This window comes from Heterodontus francisci, chromosome 7 (genome assembly GCF_036365525.1).
Source record: "Heterodontus francisci isolate sHetFra1 chromosome 7, sHetFra1.hap1, whole genome shotgun sequence".
NCBI lineage: Eukaryota > Metazoa > Chordata > Chondrichthyes > Heterodontiformes > Heterodontidae > Heterodontus > Heterodontus francisci.
The window spans coordinates 70,863,768-70,879,428 of record NC_090377.1 but is presented as its reverse complement, the minus strand read 5'-3'; the positions used below and the strand labels follow the sequence as shown (position 1 = coordinate 70,879,428).

Below are 15,661 nucleotides of genomic sequence, written 5' to 3'. Positions count from 1 at the left end.
CTGGGGAGGCTGCGCAGTTAAACCATGTGGCCTTCCTGCAGGCTGGGGTTGTCCTTCCTGATAGGGCATCCTGTGCCACACAGAGGGGCCCCACAGTAGCATTGGCCACCCCTGCTAGAACACCGCCCCCCTCCCCACCTTCCCAGGACCTGGCTGATTGGCCCCAGCAAACCCCAACCCCATTTACCACCTTCTATAGTTTCCATTGCTGGCTGGGTCGAGGGACTGCTGCAAACACAGCAGTGGCCACCGCTCCCAGTGGCGCTACTGGGATTGAAGAGCTAGTGTCCTGCTGGTTGGCCAGCAGCTCTTGGAGGTGTGGCACCCTGCCCCAGAGGGGCAGAAGTGGCAGCTGCAGGCAATTAATTGCCTGAGAACTGTTAAATACGGCTGTGACTTCCAGGGCCAGTGGAGACGGGCTCGCCCCCGACTTTCCAGCTGATGGGCGGTACCACCGCTTCCTCATGAAATCCCGGCCTACATCACTGATCTGTTTGATCCAGACTTTCTAGAAAGGTATAAATGATAGTTAATGTCTCCCTTCTTGCTATTGACTACACTTTCCTTTTCAATTATTGGCTACCATTTTGAGATGCACAAGAAGTTATCCCTGTTGCTTTTCCTGTTGGCACTTAAACCTGTAATTCTTGCTCTCGTGTTGATTGAGAAGTGGGGAGGAATCTATGTGACAGGACAAGAATATTAAATATTTCTCTTGGTGTTATAAATAACTGTATGCAACTATTTAACTATTAGTCAGGTATAAAATTAATTCAGAGGTAATGATTTTGAGGCTGACCTACTTTTGGCACTCTTCATCAGACCAATTTTGGGTTTTGATACTTGGGAATGCGGCCCACTCCACACCTGCAAAATTTTGTCTATTTAATAAATTCTCCATTCGTATACCAAAAATCAATTGTTAAATGTTTTTTCATGAGATGTCAGGTGCTCTTTAATTTAGATTTAATTTGCTGCAGTAGCACGCTGAGCTAGGAGTATCAGGATTCCATTGTTGCCTGTTCTTTGAGTTGCATAATTTGGGACTGTGTTGCACTGAATCTCTGCTTTTCGCTGCATTCTTGGGTATGGATGGAATTCTATAAGGCTTTCATTTGCTGTTGTTACTTCTACATCTTAGCATTTGCAAGATCATATCCTATTATGGGGAGATCCTACAAATATACTGCACATGTCTAAATTACAACCTTTTTGCTGTGAGCTGGGTCTTACTCATGTCTCCCATTTGTTATTAAAAATTCATTCATGTGATGTGGGCGTCGCTGGCCAGGCCAGCATTTATTGCTCATCCCTAATTGCCCTTGAGAAGGTGGTGGTGAGCTGCCTTCTTGAACCGCTGCAGTCCATGTGGGGTAGGTATACCCACAGTGCTGTTAGGAAGGGAGTTCCAGGATTTTGACCCAGTGACAGTGAAGGAACGGCGATATAGTTCCAAGTCAGGATGGTGTGTGACTTGGAGGAGAGCTTGCAGGTGGTGATGTTCCTTGTCCTTCTAGTTGGTAGAGGTCATGGGTTTGGAAGGTGCTGTCTAATGAGCCTTGGTGCGTTGCTGCAGTGCATCTTGTAGATGGTACACACTGCTGCCACTGTGCGTCGGTGGTGGAGGGAGTGAATGTTTGTGCATGGGGTGCCAATCAAGCGGACTGCTTTGTCCTGGATGGTGTCGAGCTTCTTGAGTGTGGTTGGAGCTGCACCCATCCAGGCAAGTGGAGAGTATTCCACCACACTCCTGACTTGTGCCTTGTTGATGGTGGACAGGCTTTGGGGAGTCCGGAGGTGAGTTACTCGCCGCAGGATTCCTAGCCTCTGACCTGCTCTTGTAGCCACGGTATTTTTATGGCTACTGCAGTTCAGTTTCTGGTCAATGGTAACCCCACGGATGTTGATAGTGGGGGATTCAGCGATGGTAATGCCATTGAACGTCAAGGGGAGATGGTTAGATTCTCTCTTGTTGGAGATGGTCATTGCCTGGCACTTGTGTGGCGCACATGTTACTTGCCACTTATCAGCCCAAGACTGGATATTGTCCAAGTCTTGCTGCATTTCTACACAGACTGCTTCAGTATCTGAGGAGTCATGAATGGTGGTGAACATTGTGCAATCATTTGCAAACATCCTCACTTCTGACCTTATGATTGAAGGAAGGTCATTGATGAAGCAGCTGAAGATGGTAGGGCCTAGGACACTACCCTGAGGAACTCCTGCTGTGATGTCCTGGAGCTGAGATGATTGACCTCTGACAACACCACCATCTTCCTTTGCACTAGGTATGACTCTAGCCAGCGGAGGGTTTTCCCCCTGATTCCCATTGACCTCAGTTTTGCTAGGGCTGCTTGATGCCATACTCGGTCAAATGCCCCCTTGATGTCAAGGGCAGTCACTCTGACCTCACCTCTTGTGTTCAGCTCTTTTGTCCATGTTTGAACCAAGGCTGTAATGAGGTCAGGAGCTGAGTGGCCCTGGCGGAACCCAAACTGAGCGTCACTGAGCAGGTTATTGCTAAGCAAGTGCCGCTTGATGGCACTGTTGATGACACCTTCCATCACTTTATTGATGATTGAGAGTAGACTGATGGGGTGGTAATTGGCGGGGTTGGACTTGTCCTGCTTTTTGTGTACAGGACATACCTAGGTAATTTTCCACATTGCTGGGTTGATGCCAGTGTTGCAGCTGTACTGGAACAGCTTGGCTAGGCGGGCAGCTAGTTCTGAAGCACAAGTCTTCAATACTATTGCCGGAATATTGTCAGGGCCCATAACCTTTGCAGTATCCAGTGCCTTCAGTCATTTCTTGATATCACGCAGAGTGAATCGAATTGGCTGAAGTCTGGCATCTGTGATGCTGAAGGCTTCAGGAGGAGGCACTTCTGGCTGAATATTGTTGCAAATGCTTCAGCTTTCTCTTTCGCACTGATGTGCTGGGCTCCCCCACCATTGAGGATGGGCATATTTGTAGAGCCACCTCCTCCTCCAGTTAATAAAAGCAAAATACTGCGGATGCTGGAAATCTGAAACAAAAACAAGAAATGCTGGATTCACTCAGCAGGTCTGGCAGCATCTGTGGAAAGAGAAGCAGAGTTAACGTTTCGGGTCAGTGACCCTTCTTCGGAACTGGCAGTTCCGAAGAAGGGTCACTGACCCGAAACGTTAACTCTGCTTCTCTTTCCACAGATGCTGCCAGACCTGCTGAGTGAATCCAGCATTTCTTGTTTTTGTTCCTCCTCCAGTTAGTTGTTTAATTGTCCACCACCATTCACGGCTGGATGTGGCAGGACTGCAGAGCTTAGATCTGATTCGTTGGTTATGGGATCGCTGAGCTCTGTCTATCGCATGCTGCTTATGCAGTTTGACACGCAGATTTTTTTATTTATTTATTTAGAGATACAGCACTGAAACAGGCCCTTCGGCCCACCAAGTCTGTGTCGACCATCAACCACCCATTTATACTAATCCTACATTAATCCCGGATTCCTACCACATCCCCACCTTCCCTTAATTCCCCTACCACCTACCTATACTCGGGGCAATTTGTAATGGCCAATTTACCTATCAACCGCAAGTCTTTGGCTGTGGGAGGAAACCGGAGCACCCAGCGAAAACCCACGCGGTCACAGAGAGAACTTGCAAACACCGCACTGGCAGTGCCCAGAATCGAACCCGGGTCGCTGGAGCTGTGAGGCTGCGGTGCTAACCACAGATAGTCCTGTGTTCTAGCTTCAGCAGGTTGACACCTCATTTTGAGGTATGCCTGGTGCTGCTTCTGGCTTGCCCTCCTGCACTCATCATTGAACCAGGGTTGGTCTCCTGGCTTAATGGTAATGGTAGAATGGGGGATATGCCGGGCCATGAGGTTATAGATTGTGGTTGAGTACAATTCTGCTGCTGCTGATGGCCCACAGCGCCTCATGGATGCCCAGTTTTGCATTGCTAGATCTGTTCGAAATCTGTCCCATTTTAGCACAGTGGTAGTGCCACACAACATGAAGGAGGGTATCCTCAATGTGAAGGCGGGACTTAGTCTCCACAAGGACTCTGCGGTGGTCACTCCTACCAATACTGTCATGCACAGATGCACCTGCGGCAGGCAGATTGGTGAGGATGAGGTCAAGTATGTTTTCTCCTCTTGTTGGTTCCTTCACGACCTGCCGCATACCCAGTCTAGCAGATATGTCCTTTAGGACACAGTCAGCTTGGTCAGTAGTGGTTCTACCGAGCCACTCGGTAATGGAAATTTAAATCTCCCACCCAGAGTACATTCTGTGCCCTTGCCACCCTCAGTGCTTCCTCCAAGTGCTGTTCAACATGGAGGAGTACTGACTCATCAGCTGAGGGAGGGTGGTAGTTGGTAATCAGCAGGAGGTTTCCTCGTCCATGTTTGATCTGATGCCATGAGACTTCATGGGGTCTCGAGTTGATGTTGAGGACTCCCAGGGCAACTTCCTCCCTACTGTATACCACTGTGCCACCACCTCTGCTAAGTCTGTCCTGCCAGTGGGACAGGACATACCCAGGGATGGTGATGACAGTGTCTGGGTCGTTGTCTGCAAGATATGATTCCATGAGTATGACCGTGTCAGGCTGTTGCTTGACTAGTCTGTGCGACAGCTCTCCCAACTTTGGCACAAGCCCCCAGATGTTAGTAAGGAGGACTTTGCAGGTTCAACAGGGCTGGGTTGGCTGTTGTCGTTTGCCTAGGTCGATGCCGGGTGGTCCGTCCGGTTTCATTCCTTTTTTTTCTGTTGGGGGGTGCGTGGGTTGGGAGAGGTAAAAACATTTTTTACCATTTGGTCAGCTGGGTATCTTGACATGCATTAAGATCCATGACCATATTTTTGTTGAACTCGAGCTTGCCTGTCTAACAACAGCATCAGATTCTGGGTTTTTGTGAATTTTGTTTGTATTGTAGTTAACAAGCTACAATTAGTATAATGTATTTTATGGTTTTCATATTCGCAGTGACATTGTTTACTTTTGGTGCTGAGTTCTGCCTGGAGATTTTCATCGACCAGTTGTAAAGGTTCAGTGTAATGCTTCTGCTAAACCCATCTCATACTGGAGACTTCAAAAGACGGCCTTGCCCAGTTTCAACGACAGTCAGAATGAAGAATGCCTTTTATTGACTTTTATTTAAAATTTAGGCAGCTTCTTGTGCACCCATTTTTTTTCCACAAATGTTTAGAAACAACTGGAAAAGTCTGGATGAACAATGAAATTATACCAAAACCAATCAACCAACCTTCAAAACATATATAAAGGATATCTGCAATTTACTGTATTAGATTGACAGTTGAGTATTTTCAGTTCTGATGAGCTTTCAAAATACACACAAATTTGTCCTATTATCCTCAATAAGTGATCAAATTGTGTAACCTATTAGTTTCAACCAATATAGTTTCTAAATGTAATTATCTCCCCAAAAAAACAAAACTAGAGACCATTAAAATAACAGACAGTGGTCTTCATAAAGTTTGCAATTAACTGTAATATTCTGAAAACATTTATTTTAAGGTTGCCTTGGAACCTCATTGGTCTTGATAGTCTAAAGTTTTTCTATAGAGGATGTACACTGATGCTAATATATAAATTAAACATAGTCCGTTATTGGTATTCTCATGATGAACTGAATCATGTTATTTGACTCTTAACTGTCATGCTCACTGATCTGAAATTTTCAGTTCTTGCTTGCTCACTGGTAGGTTTTTAGAAGTTCAGTGAACACAGCAAATGGCCTGAAGAATGGGAAATTCTGTTGTCACACAGAAGCTCTTATCAGCACCAAACAGATGATGACCTACGCAGAAAAAATATTCAATGTTAAATTGCATTCTACTGAGCAACAGAGAGGATTAAAACTGCATTTGAGACCTCGTGGATTAAGCTAATAAACTTGGCGATATGTTCTACAACTTCTTGGATTTTGAAACCTTTATATAGAAAATCAGGCTTTATTATTGGAAGAAAAATGCTTAAAGACACTATACATTTTATAATTGTAGAGTAAGGAAATATTAAAACAATTTCAGCCAGTACAAATTCTTTTATTTTTGTTTGAATATTTGCACAGAAACCCTATTGGCATAAGTGAATTTTGCTTGTTGCAGTTTCATTCATAAATGAGGATGTATTTTAATTGTAAAGTGGTGAGTAGAAAGGCAATGAAATAATTTCCATTTATAAATTGTAATTACATTTTAATTGAACAGGCTGAATTTGGAGCTGGAATTAGTTCATCGAGGAGGAAACTTGTGTTTAGGAGGAGCAAGTGCTACTACAAAAAGATCCTGTTTAAGTAAGTGCATACATAAAATAATTGTGCTAGTGGTTCACCAAAACTAAGTAGTTATCGAGTGCTACATGTGATAAGATGATTCTCACATTTTGTTCTGAAGTCAGTCTTGCCTGTTTAGAATCTGTCTGTCTGTGTCTCCCTCTGTTTCTCACTTCAGTAGCAGGAGTCTAACCTGATGTTTTATCATGTGCATGATTTGAAGAGAAGCTTTCATACAAACATGCAAGCCTACAAAACTTGCAAAAGCCAAAAAACAGCTTTGGAAAAGCTGACAGATGAAAAAAGAACATAGAACTAGAATAAAAATACTTGAAAAAAAGCTATAACCAAAGCTATTGCTTAAAGAGCACTGAATAAGTTATATTTCTTTTTATTACAGTAGATTTTAGGATTTTTATTGATGTTTTAGGATCACATTCTGCAGTTAGTTTATTGTCACTGAAAATAGATATTCTTACATGAGTCTCATTCAGAAACAGAAGTTGCAAAATACCTGAAGACAAGAAAAAATATTCTTTGGGTACACATTTCATTCGGAACATTCTTCTTGCAGAGTGGCAGTGGAAGCAGGTTGTCCAGATGTAGCAAGAATGTTCTGATCATGCTGCATTCACTGTTGGTCGTGTGCTATTCATGTCACTGTAAAACTGTTATGTCAAGTTACCAATCTTGGGCAAGTTTCACCGTCAAATGAATATGGAATATTTGCATGCACATTTACCAGATTCTGCAAAGTCCCTGTTTAGTAAGCTTTTACAGATTCTGAAAATATTACTTTTTGGTATTTCAAGTTATGACAATGTAAGAAGTGATGGGTGCTATGCAAGAGTATTTCCTGAAAATGAGGCCTGACTATTTATATTTTACTGAATGTTGATACTAAATATTTAAAAGGAGCTTTGTGCTTCAGATTAGCACATACAGACTAGTCAGTGAATCCAGCTGATTTTCAAGGTGTTACTTTGGACAGAATCAAATGACAGGAATGTCAGACACATGTAGTTGACCCATGAATTATATATGTACTGTACTTGCATTGCTTTTTGTTTAATTTTATACGATGTGGCTTTTTTTTTAAATGCTCATTTAATAGTAAAATGTTGCCAACCTATCTCTCTATCCCAGCCCTATTGGAAGGTGTTTTCCTCCTATGATAACTCTCAACGAGAAAGTTATTTGAGTTTGTAGACTATCAGCTATTAGTCATTACACAGAGACTGAGAGCAGTTCCTACCCATACTGTGATTACTCTGAAATAATGAACAAATTTATGTAAGTTCTGACAAAAAACCTGTTGTTTTGAAACCCCTGGGCTCCGTAGTGCCTGGCTAAACCTATAATGATTGAATGAAAGGGTTGCTGTGAAATGAGCCTAGTGCCTCTACCTGGCACAGCTCCTGGCCAGAACCATAAAACTTTTCTCCCATCCACAATAGTACGGCAGAATTACTCAATGGCGCTATGCTGCCCTGAGCTCAGTGCCCTGAAGGAATTTCTCCACACCACCTGGAATGAACAGGGGGTACTTTGGCTGATGACACAGCAGAGTGAAGAGTTGAACTTGCGCTGCAAGGAAACTAAACCTGTGCACAAGCTTATTTCTACTCGTGGGGGAAGGGGCACATGCTCGGCCTGGGCATAATGGCCTGAACCATGAATTTGTGGATCACTGTCCAACTGCTAAAAACAATTGTTCTGTTATTTCCAGATGGGAGCAACAGTGATAAATTTGACTGTCCACTCCAAAAATGGATGATTGGCAATTATGTTCTACCAGTACAAAGACATTTGACAACCCAAGTCCCAACCAACTTAAGGAAATAAACAAAAGACCCACCAAGGACTGAGAACATTTAGAAAAATTGCTTTTCCTTGAAACATTTTTACCAAAGATAAAACTATTGACGCTATGTCACTGTTAGAAGGGGAACACTGGGAGAGAATTTCCTGCTTTGTAACCAGGGAATAAAAAATGGTCAACAGTATAGAAACATGTAGCACAGAAACAGGCCACTTGGCCCACCATGTTTGTCTGTGTTGGCTCTTTGAAAGAGCTGTCCATTTAGTCCCTCACACCACTTTTTCCATACAGCTCTGCAGATTAGTCCTCTTCAAGTATATGCCCAATTGTTTTCTGAAAGTCACTTCGGCACTGTTGCTATTGCCAATTATTTTAAATCTTGAGTCGTCTTCTTTTCTTCTTCGGCCTCCTTGTCTCGAGAGACAATGGGTAAGCGCCTGGAGTGGCTATAAAGGCCAATTCTAGAGTGACAGACTCTTCCACAAGCGCTGCAGATAAAATTGGTTGTCAGGGCTGTTACACATTTGGCTCTCTCCTTGCACTTCTGTCTCTTTTCCTGCCAACTGCTAAGTCTCTTCGACTCGCCACTGTTTAGCCTTGCCTTTATGGCTGTCCGCCAGCTTTGGCGACCACTGGCAACTGACTCCCACAACTTGTGGTCACTGTCACAGGACTACATGTCGCGTTTGCAGACGTCTTTAAAGCAGCCACGTGGACGGCTGGTGGGTCTGATGCCAGTGACGAGCTCGCTGTACAATGCGTCCTTGGGGATCTTACCATTTTCCATGTGGCTGACATGGCCAAGCCATCTCAAGCGCCGCTGGCTCGGTAGGGTGTATATGCTGGGGCTGTTGGCCGCCTCGAGGACTTCTGCGTTGGAGATACGGTCCTGCCACCTGATGCCAAGGATTCTCCAGAGGCAGCAAAGATGGAATGAGGTGAGACGTCGCTTTTGGCTGACATATGTTGTCCAGGCCTCGCTGCCGTAAAGCAAGGTACTGAAGACACAGGCTTGATACACTCAGACTTTTGTGTTCCATGTCAGTGCGCCATTTTCCCACACCCTCTTAGCCAGTCTGGACATAGCAGCAGACGCCTTTCCCATGCGCTTGTTGATTTCTGCATCGAGAGACAGGTTAGTGGTGATAGTTGAGCCTAGGTGGGTGAGCTGTTGAACCACTTCCAGAGCGTGGTCGCCGATACTGATCGATATTAAATCTTGGGTATTGCTGAAAAAAGTAACATGTTGTCGAAGCTTTTCATTTTGCACTCATCAGGACAGATGCAAGAATGCCAAATTTCAAAGGGAACAACATTTTATGCTGCATGACAAAGGGTGCTGATTGGTTGGCAAGTCGACTCTGGTTGAGGTGTTGCCATGGAGAATGCACTAGGGAACTATTGTCCCCCACGCTTTTGTTTAATTCAAAAAAGGCACAACGCCTAGACTGTTCCTTTTGTAGAGGGCAGGTCCCTGCATATGAATATGTGTAGCTTCTCTCAAGCAAAAGGGAGCCACATTGCGAGCCTGACTGATCATCTTAAATTGGTTACTGTAATTCTTAGCACACTCGGGATTGTTCAGTAAGTGCTGTCCAATCGCGGAATCACATCTAACATTAGACATTCTGAGTTTTGCAAGTACGGACTGGTTGAGTAAGATCAATACATTGCTTATTGCCAGCAACCGAAGAGACATGCTGTTTGATATGATCCGCCAGTTATTGGGACGTACGGCGGTTCTGTGATTGGACAGCACTTACTGAACAATTCCAAATGTCCCAAGAAGTACAGTAACAACCAACTTAAGATTGAGTCAGACTTGCAATATAGCTCACTTTCGCTTACCAGAAGCTACATATGTTCATATGCAGGCAAAAGGGACATGTCCAGGCATTGCGCCTTTTTGAATTAAGTAAAAGAATGGGGGGTTGGGGGGGCAATAGTTCCCTAGTGCATTCCCAATGGCAACGCCTCGACCAGTCAGAGTGAGTTGGCTTGCCAACCAATCAGCACCTTTTTCTCATGCAGTATAAATTGTTGCTCCCTTTGAAATTTGCAATTTCTGCGTCTGTCCCGATGAGTGCAAGACAAAAAGCTTTGACAGCATACCTCTTTTTTAGCAATACTCATACTTTAAACCTATGACTTCAGGTTACTGACCCACTTGCCAGAGGAAATAGTTTCTCTCTACTTGCTCTTAAAACCACTGCTAATTTGAAATACTTCCATTAGGTCTCCCCTTGTCCTTCTCTGCTCTAAGGAGAACAATCCTAGCTCTACAGTCTCTCCACATGACTGAACTCCATCATCCCTTGTATCATCCTGGTAAATCTCAGCTGTACCCTCTCCAGGACCTTGACATCTTTCCTAAAGTGCCCAGAATTGTACATAACTGTCCAAGGCCTAACGTGATTTGTAAAGATATAGCATGATGACTGTTTTTGTTTTCAGTGCCCCTATTTATAAAGCCAAGTTTTCTTAACTGCCATATCAACTTGCCCCACCACCTTCAAGGATTTGTGAATATGCATCCCCAAATCCCACTGCTCTTGCATATCCCTCAAAATATATCCCTCATTTAGATTATACTACCTTGCCATGTTGTTTCTCCCAAAGTGCATTCATTTCATCTGCTGTGTCTGCCCATTTCACCAGTCTGTCCATCTTCCTGAAGTTTAATATCCTGTTCACTGTTTACAATGTTGCCAAGTTTTGTGTCATCCACAAAGTTTGAAATTGTGTTCCCTATGCCAAAATCCATGTCATTTATAAGAGGAAGAAAGATGGTCCTAATATTGACCCCTGTGCATACTTCCCTCCATTCAGAAAACATCAGTTCACCATTACAAGAGCAAAATACTGCAGCTGCTGGAAATCTGAAATAAAGACAGCAAATACTGGAAATACTTAGCTCTGGCAGCATCTGCAGAGAGAGAAACAGAGTTGATGTTTCGGGTCGATAACCTTTCAACAGAATTGCATTCTGATGAAAGATCATTGATCTGAAAAGTTAACTCTGTTTCCCTCGCCACAGATGCTGCCAGATCTGCTGAGTATTTCCAGTATTTGCTGTCTTTATAGCCGTTCACCACTACTCTACACCTCCTGCCCTTTAGCCCTTTGATATCATGTGCTTCTATTTTCCAGATAAGTCTGTGAGGTTCTTTATCAGATGCCTTTTGAAGGTTCATATATGCAGCATCTACTCCACTACCTTCATGAATCTTCCCTGTTACTTCATCAAAGAACTTGATCAGGTTAAGTCAGACGTAATTAGCCATTAACAAATCTGTGCTGTCTATCCATTATTAACCCATGCTTCTCTAGGTGAGAATTAGTTTTGTCCCTGATAAAGCTCTCGAGTAGTTTTCCCACCACTAACATTAGAGTGACTGGCCTCCACCTACCAGATCTATCCCTCTCCCTTTTACTGTCCTAGGGTGTAATATTCGCAATCTCAAGTCTTTTGTTACCCCCGATTCAGCATATCTGCTGCTGAAACCTTCTTTCATGCCTTCATTACCTCTAGAGTTGACTATTCCAATGTACTCCTGGCTGGTCTCCCACATTCTCCCCTCCATAAACATCATCCAAAACCATGTTGCCCGTGTCATAACTCGCACCAAGTTCTGTTCCCCTATCACGTCTGTACTCTCTGACCTTCATTTGCTCCTGGTCAAGCAATATCTTGATTTTAAAATTCTCATCCCTGTTTTTAAATCCCTCCATGACCTCACCCCTCCCTATCTCTGTGATCTACTCCAGCCCCACGACCCTTCGAGATATCTGGACTCCTCTAATTCTGGTCTCTTGAGCATCACCAATTTTAATCACTCCACCATTGGTGACCACACCTTCAGTTGCCTAGGCTGTCTCTGAAATACTCTCCTTGCACCTCTTTCGCTTCTCTATCTTGCTTTTCTCCTTTAAGACACTGCTTCAAACCTACCTCTTTATCCAAGCTTTTGGTCATCTGACCTAATATCCCCTTTTGCGGCCCGGTGTCAGATTTCGTTTTTTTAATGCAACCATACGAGTTAGGAGCAGAAGTATTTCCAGCATTTCTTGTTTTTATTGTAGCATTCCATTATTACTTGCTGTACCTGCATACTAACTTTTTGTGACTCATGCACTAGAACACCTAGATCCCTCTGCAGCTCAGAATTCTGCAGTAGTTCCCTGTTTAAGAAGTACTTTGCTTTTTTATTCTTCCTGCCAAAATGAACAACTTCAAATTTTCCCATATTATACTCCATCTGCCAAACTTTTGTCCACTCACTCATCCTATCTATATTGGTCCGCTCCTGTGAAGCGCCTTGGAATGTTTTGTTATGTTAAAGCTGCTCTATAAATATAAGTAGCTGTTCTACTCCAACATTAACTTCATCCTCTTTTGTGAAGACAGATGCAAGGTACCTCAGTACCTCAGTCTTGCACTCTGCTCCACAAGATGATTTTCGGTTTTGTTCCTAGTTGTCTCCGCAATTTCTTTAACTATCCTTTACTTTTCATATGTTCATAAAAATTATTTTTGGGTTCCCTTTTATGTTGCCTGCTAAACTTTTCTTTTATCCACTCTTTGCCTGTCTTATATCCTTTTCCAATTTCCCCCTACACTGTGTATTCTGTGCCTGACTTTTGTTATAAACTTCCTTTTCTGTTTTATGTTACAAAGTGACTCCTGACAACGCAGAGCGATCGCAGAGGTCATCAGTGCATGCGAACATTTGCCAGCTTGCCAGTATGAATGTGCGCATTGACGTCACCACGCAATGACATCATGACCCCTCAATAGACACGATCGCCGGCTCCATTCCACTGAACAGTATCCTGCTCCCTCCCGCCATTCCAGCTTCAATCGTCGCATTCAGTTTCCCGCTCCATCCCACCTCACTCTTGCCTTCACTCAGCCACACGCTCTTGCCTTCACACTCTCTCCCCGCACCCCCCACACCAATGGCCGATCATTCCCAGCCGTGCCTCCCGAAGAAGCGGTGCAGTGCCGGGAACAAGCTGTCGAAGCTGCAAGGTGGGGAGCGAGCGGCCGAGGGGTCACAGGGTGACGCAGGAGCAAGTGACCAAAAAGAGGGAAGTGGCGAGGCCTGGAGCGAGTCGCCAGGGGTTGGGAAGCAGCGAGGCGGGGAGAAAGTGGCTGAGGGGGGAGAAGTGGCAAGGTGGGGAGCGAGCAGTGAGCAGACAGGCACGAGAGGGAGTGGTGAAGAGAAACACTATGGCAGGAGGGAGCGGGGTACTGTTGGGGATGGGATGGAGGCAGCAATCGTAGCCACTGTGGGGATTTGGGTTTAAGGCTGCATTTGCTCATGTGCCAGTAATAACAATGCGCCACTTTGTCAGCAAATGCAGGCTTTATGTTAACCTCTATTTCCTTTGTCGTCCAGGGATCCCTAAGCTTTGATGCCTCATCTTTCCTCCTTTTGTGAATATGCCTGGTTTTTAATCAGTATCTCTGCCTTGAAGTCCTGCCATTGCTGATTAACTGTTTTCCTGGCCAGTCTTGGTTTCCAGTCCATCTGAGCTAGATCCCTTCACAAATCACTGAAATTGGTTCCCTTCCAGTTCAGTATTTTCACGTTTGATTTTTTTCCTTCATCCCTTTCCATAACTACTTTAACCCTAATTATATTATGATCACTGTTGCCCAGCTGTTCTCCTACATGCCCTACTTTATTTCTCAGAATTAGATGCAGTATGGCTTCCTTCCTGTTGATGTAAAAAGGTACTGATTTAAGGAAGTTCTCCTGTACACATTTTAAGAATTCTTCAACCTCCTTACCCTTTACTCTTTTTTGTTCCTCCGTCTGTGTTAGGGTAATTGAAGTCCCCTACTATTACTGCTCCATTATTTTTATATTTCTCTGAAATTTTCCTATGCATTTGCTTCTCTGATCTCCTCCTTACTATTTGGGGATGTATAGTAAACACCTAGCAATGTAACTGCTCCTTAAGTGTTCCTTAACTCTATCCAAATAGATTCAGGCTTTGAACCCTCCAGTATATCGTCCTTTTGTAGAACTGTGATATTATCCCTGATCAATACTACCCTCCTGTCTTCTTTTTCCTTCCCTATTCCTCCTGAATACTACGATATCGCTCCTGAGCAATGCTTCCGCTAAGCTGAATGTGTTTCCGGCTGCTCAGCAGCCTGGAAAGTACCATGCAAGCCTTATTCTGTGAGAAATATGGCATGTGTGCAGCTGCACAAAATAATTTAAAGGGAATGCACACTGAAAAATTGACTCTGCAGAACAACTAAATTTTAAGGGGAATATTGCTCATGAGTAGTAAAAGAACTGAGGTGCAAGACTTGAATTAGATTTACAAGCATCCATGATTTAGTTGGCCGATATACCCTCCTTCTGTTCTCAGGCATTGTGTGGAGTTACTCTGATTTGATATTGTTAACCGTTCTCTCTTTTCAGGTGTTGTCCTCTCTGCTTTAAATCTGCCGTCATCACACCTCTCCTTGGGGGGGGGGGAAAAAAACCTTGACCCTACTATTCTTGCAAACTACTGCCCCATCTCCAATCTCCCTTTCCTTTCCAAAGTCCGTGAATGTGCTGTAGCCTCCAAAATCTGTGCCCATCTTTTCCAGAATTCCAAGTTTGAATCCCTCCAATACAGTTTCCGCCCCGCCACAGTACCGAAACGGCTCTCATCAAAGTCACAAATGACATCCTATGTGACTATGACAAATGTAAACTATCCCTCTTCGTCCTTCTTGACCTGTCTGCAACCTTTGCCACGGTTGACCACACCATCCTCCTCCAACGTCTCTCCACTGTCATCCAGATGGGTGGGACTGCTCTCACCTGGTTCCATTCTTATCTATCTAATCATAGTCAGAGTATCACTTGCAATGGCTTCTCTTTCTGCTTCCACACTACTTCTGGTGTCCCCAAAGGATCTATCCTTGGCTCCTTCCTATTTCTCATCTACTACATGCTGCCTCTCGGCAACATCATTCAAAAGCACAGTGTTGGTTTTCATATGTACGCTGATGACACTGAGTTCTGACTCACTACCACCTCCCTCAACTCCTCCACTGTTAAATTATCAGACTGCTTATCTGACATCCAGTACTGCATGAGCAGAAATTTCCTCCCAATTAATTACTGGGAAGACAGGAGCCATTGTTTATGGTCCCTTCTCCAAACTCCATTCTCTCGCTACCGACTCCATCCGTCTCCCTCGCAACAATCCAAGACTAACCCAGTCTGTTCATAACCTCAGTCGCATATTTGACTCCGAGATGAGCTTCTGACCACATACTCACACCATCACAAGACCGCCAATTTTCACCTTTTTAACATTGTCTGACTTTGCCCCTGTCTCAGCTCATCTTCTGCTGGAGCCCTTGTTCATGCCTTTGTTATCTCTAGACTTGACGATTCCATTGCACTCCTAGCTGGTCTCCCACATTCTACCCTCTGTAAACGAGATCATCCAAAACTCTGCTGCCCATGGCTTAACTCGCATCAAGACCTGTACACCTTACACTCCTGTGCTTGCCAACCTACATTAGCTCCC

At 44.1% G+C, this 15,661-nt stretch overlaps 1 protein-coding gene across 8 annotated transcripts in view; it reads left to right on the top strand.

Annotated features, from left to right (window-relative positions):
• The window catches only part of ubr3 (ubiquitin protein ligase E3 component n-recognin 3), a 416,754-nt gene that overhangs the window by 276,605 nt on the left and 124,488 nt on the right, over positions 1-15,661 (top strand). For all 8 annotated transcript variants that reach the window (XM_068035371.1, XM_068035370.1, XM_068035368.1 and 5 more), the window contains one exon: positions 6,224-6,309. In XM_068035371.1, the coding sequence (XP_067891472.1) occupies positions 6,224-6,309 (86 nt within the window). The remainder of the gene's footprint in view (positions 1-6,223; positions 6,310-15,661) is intronic.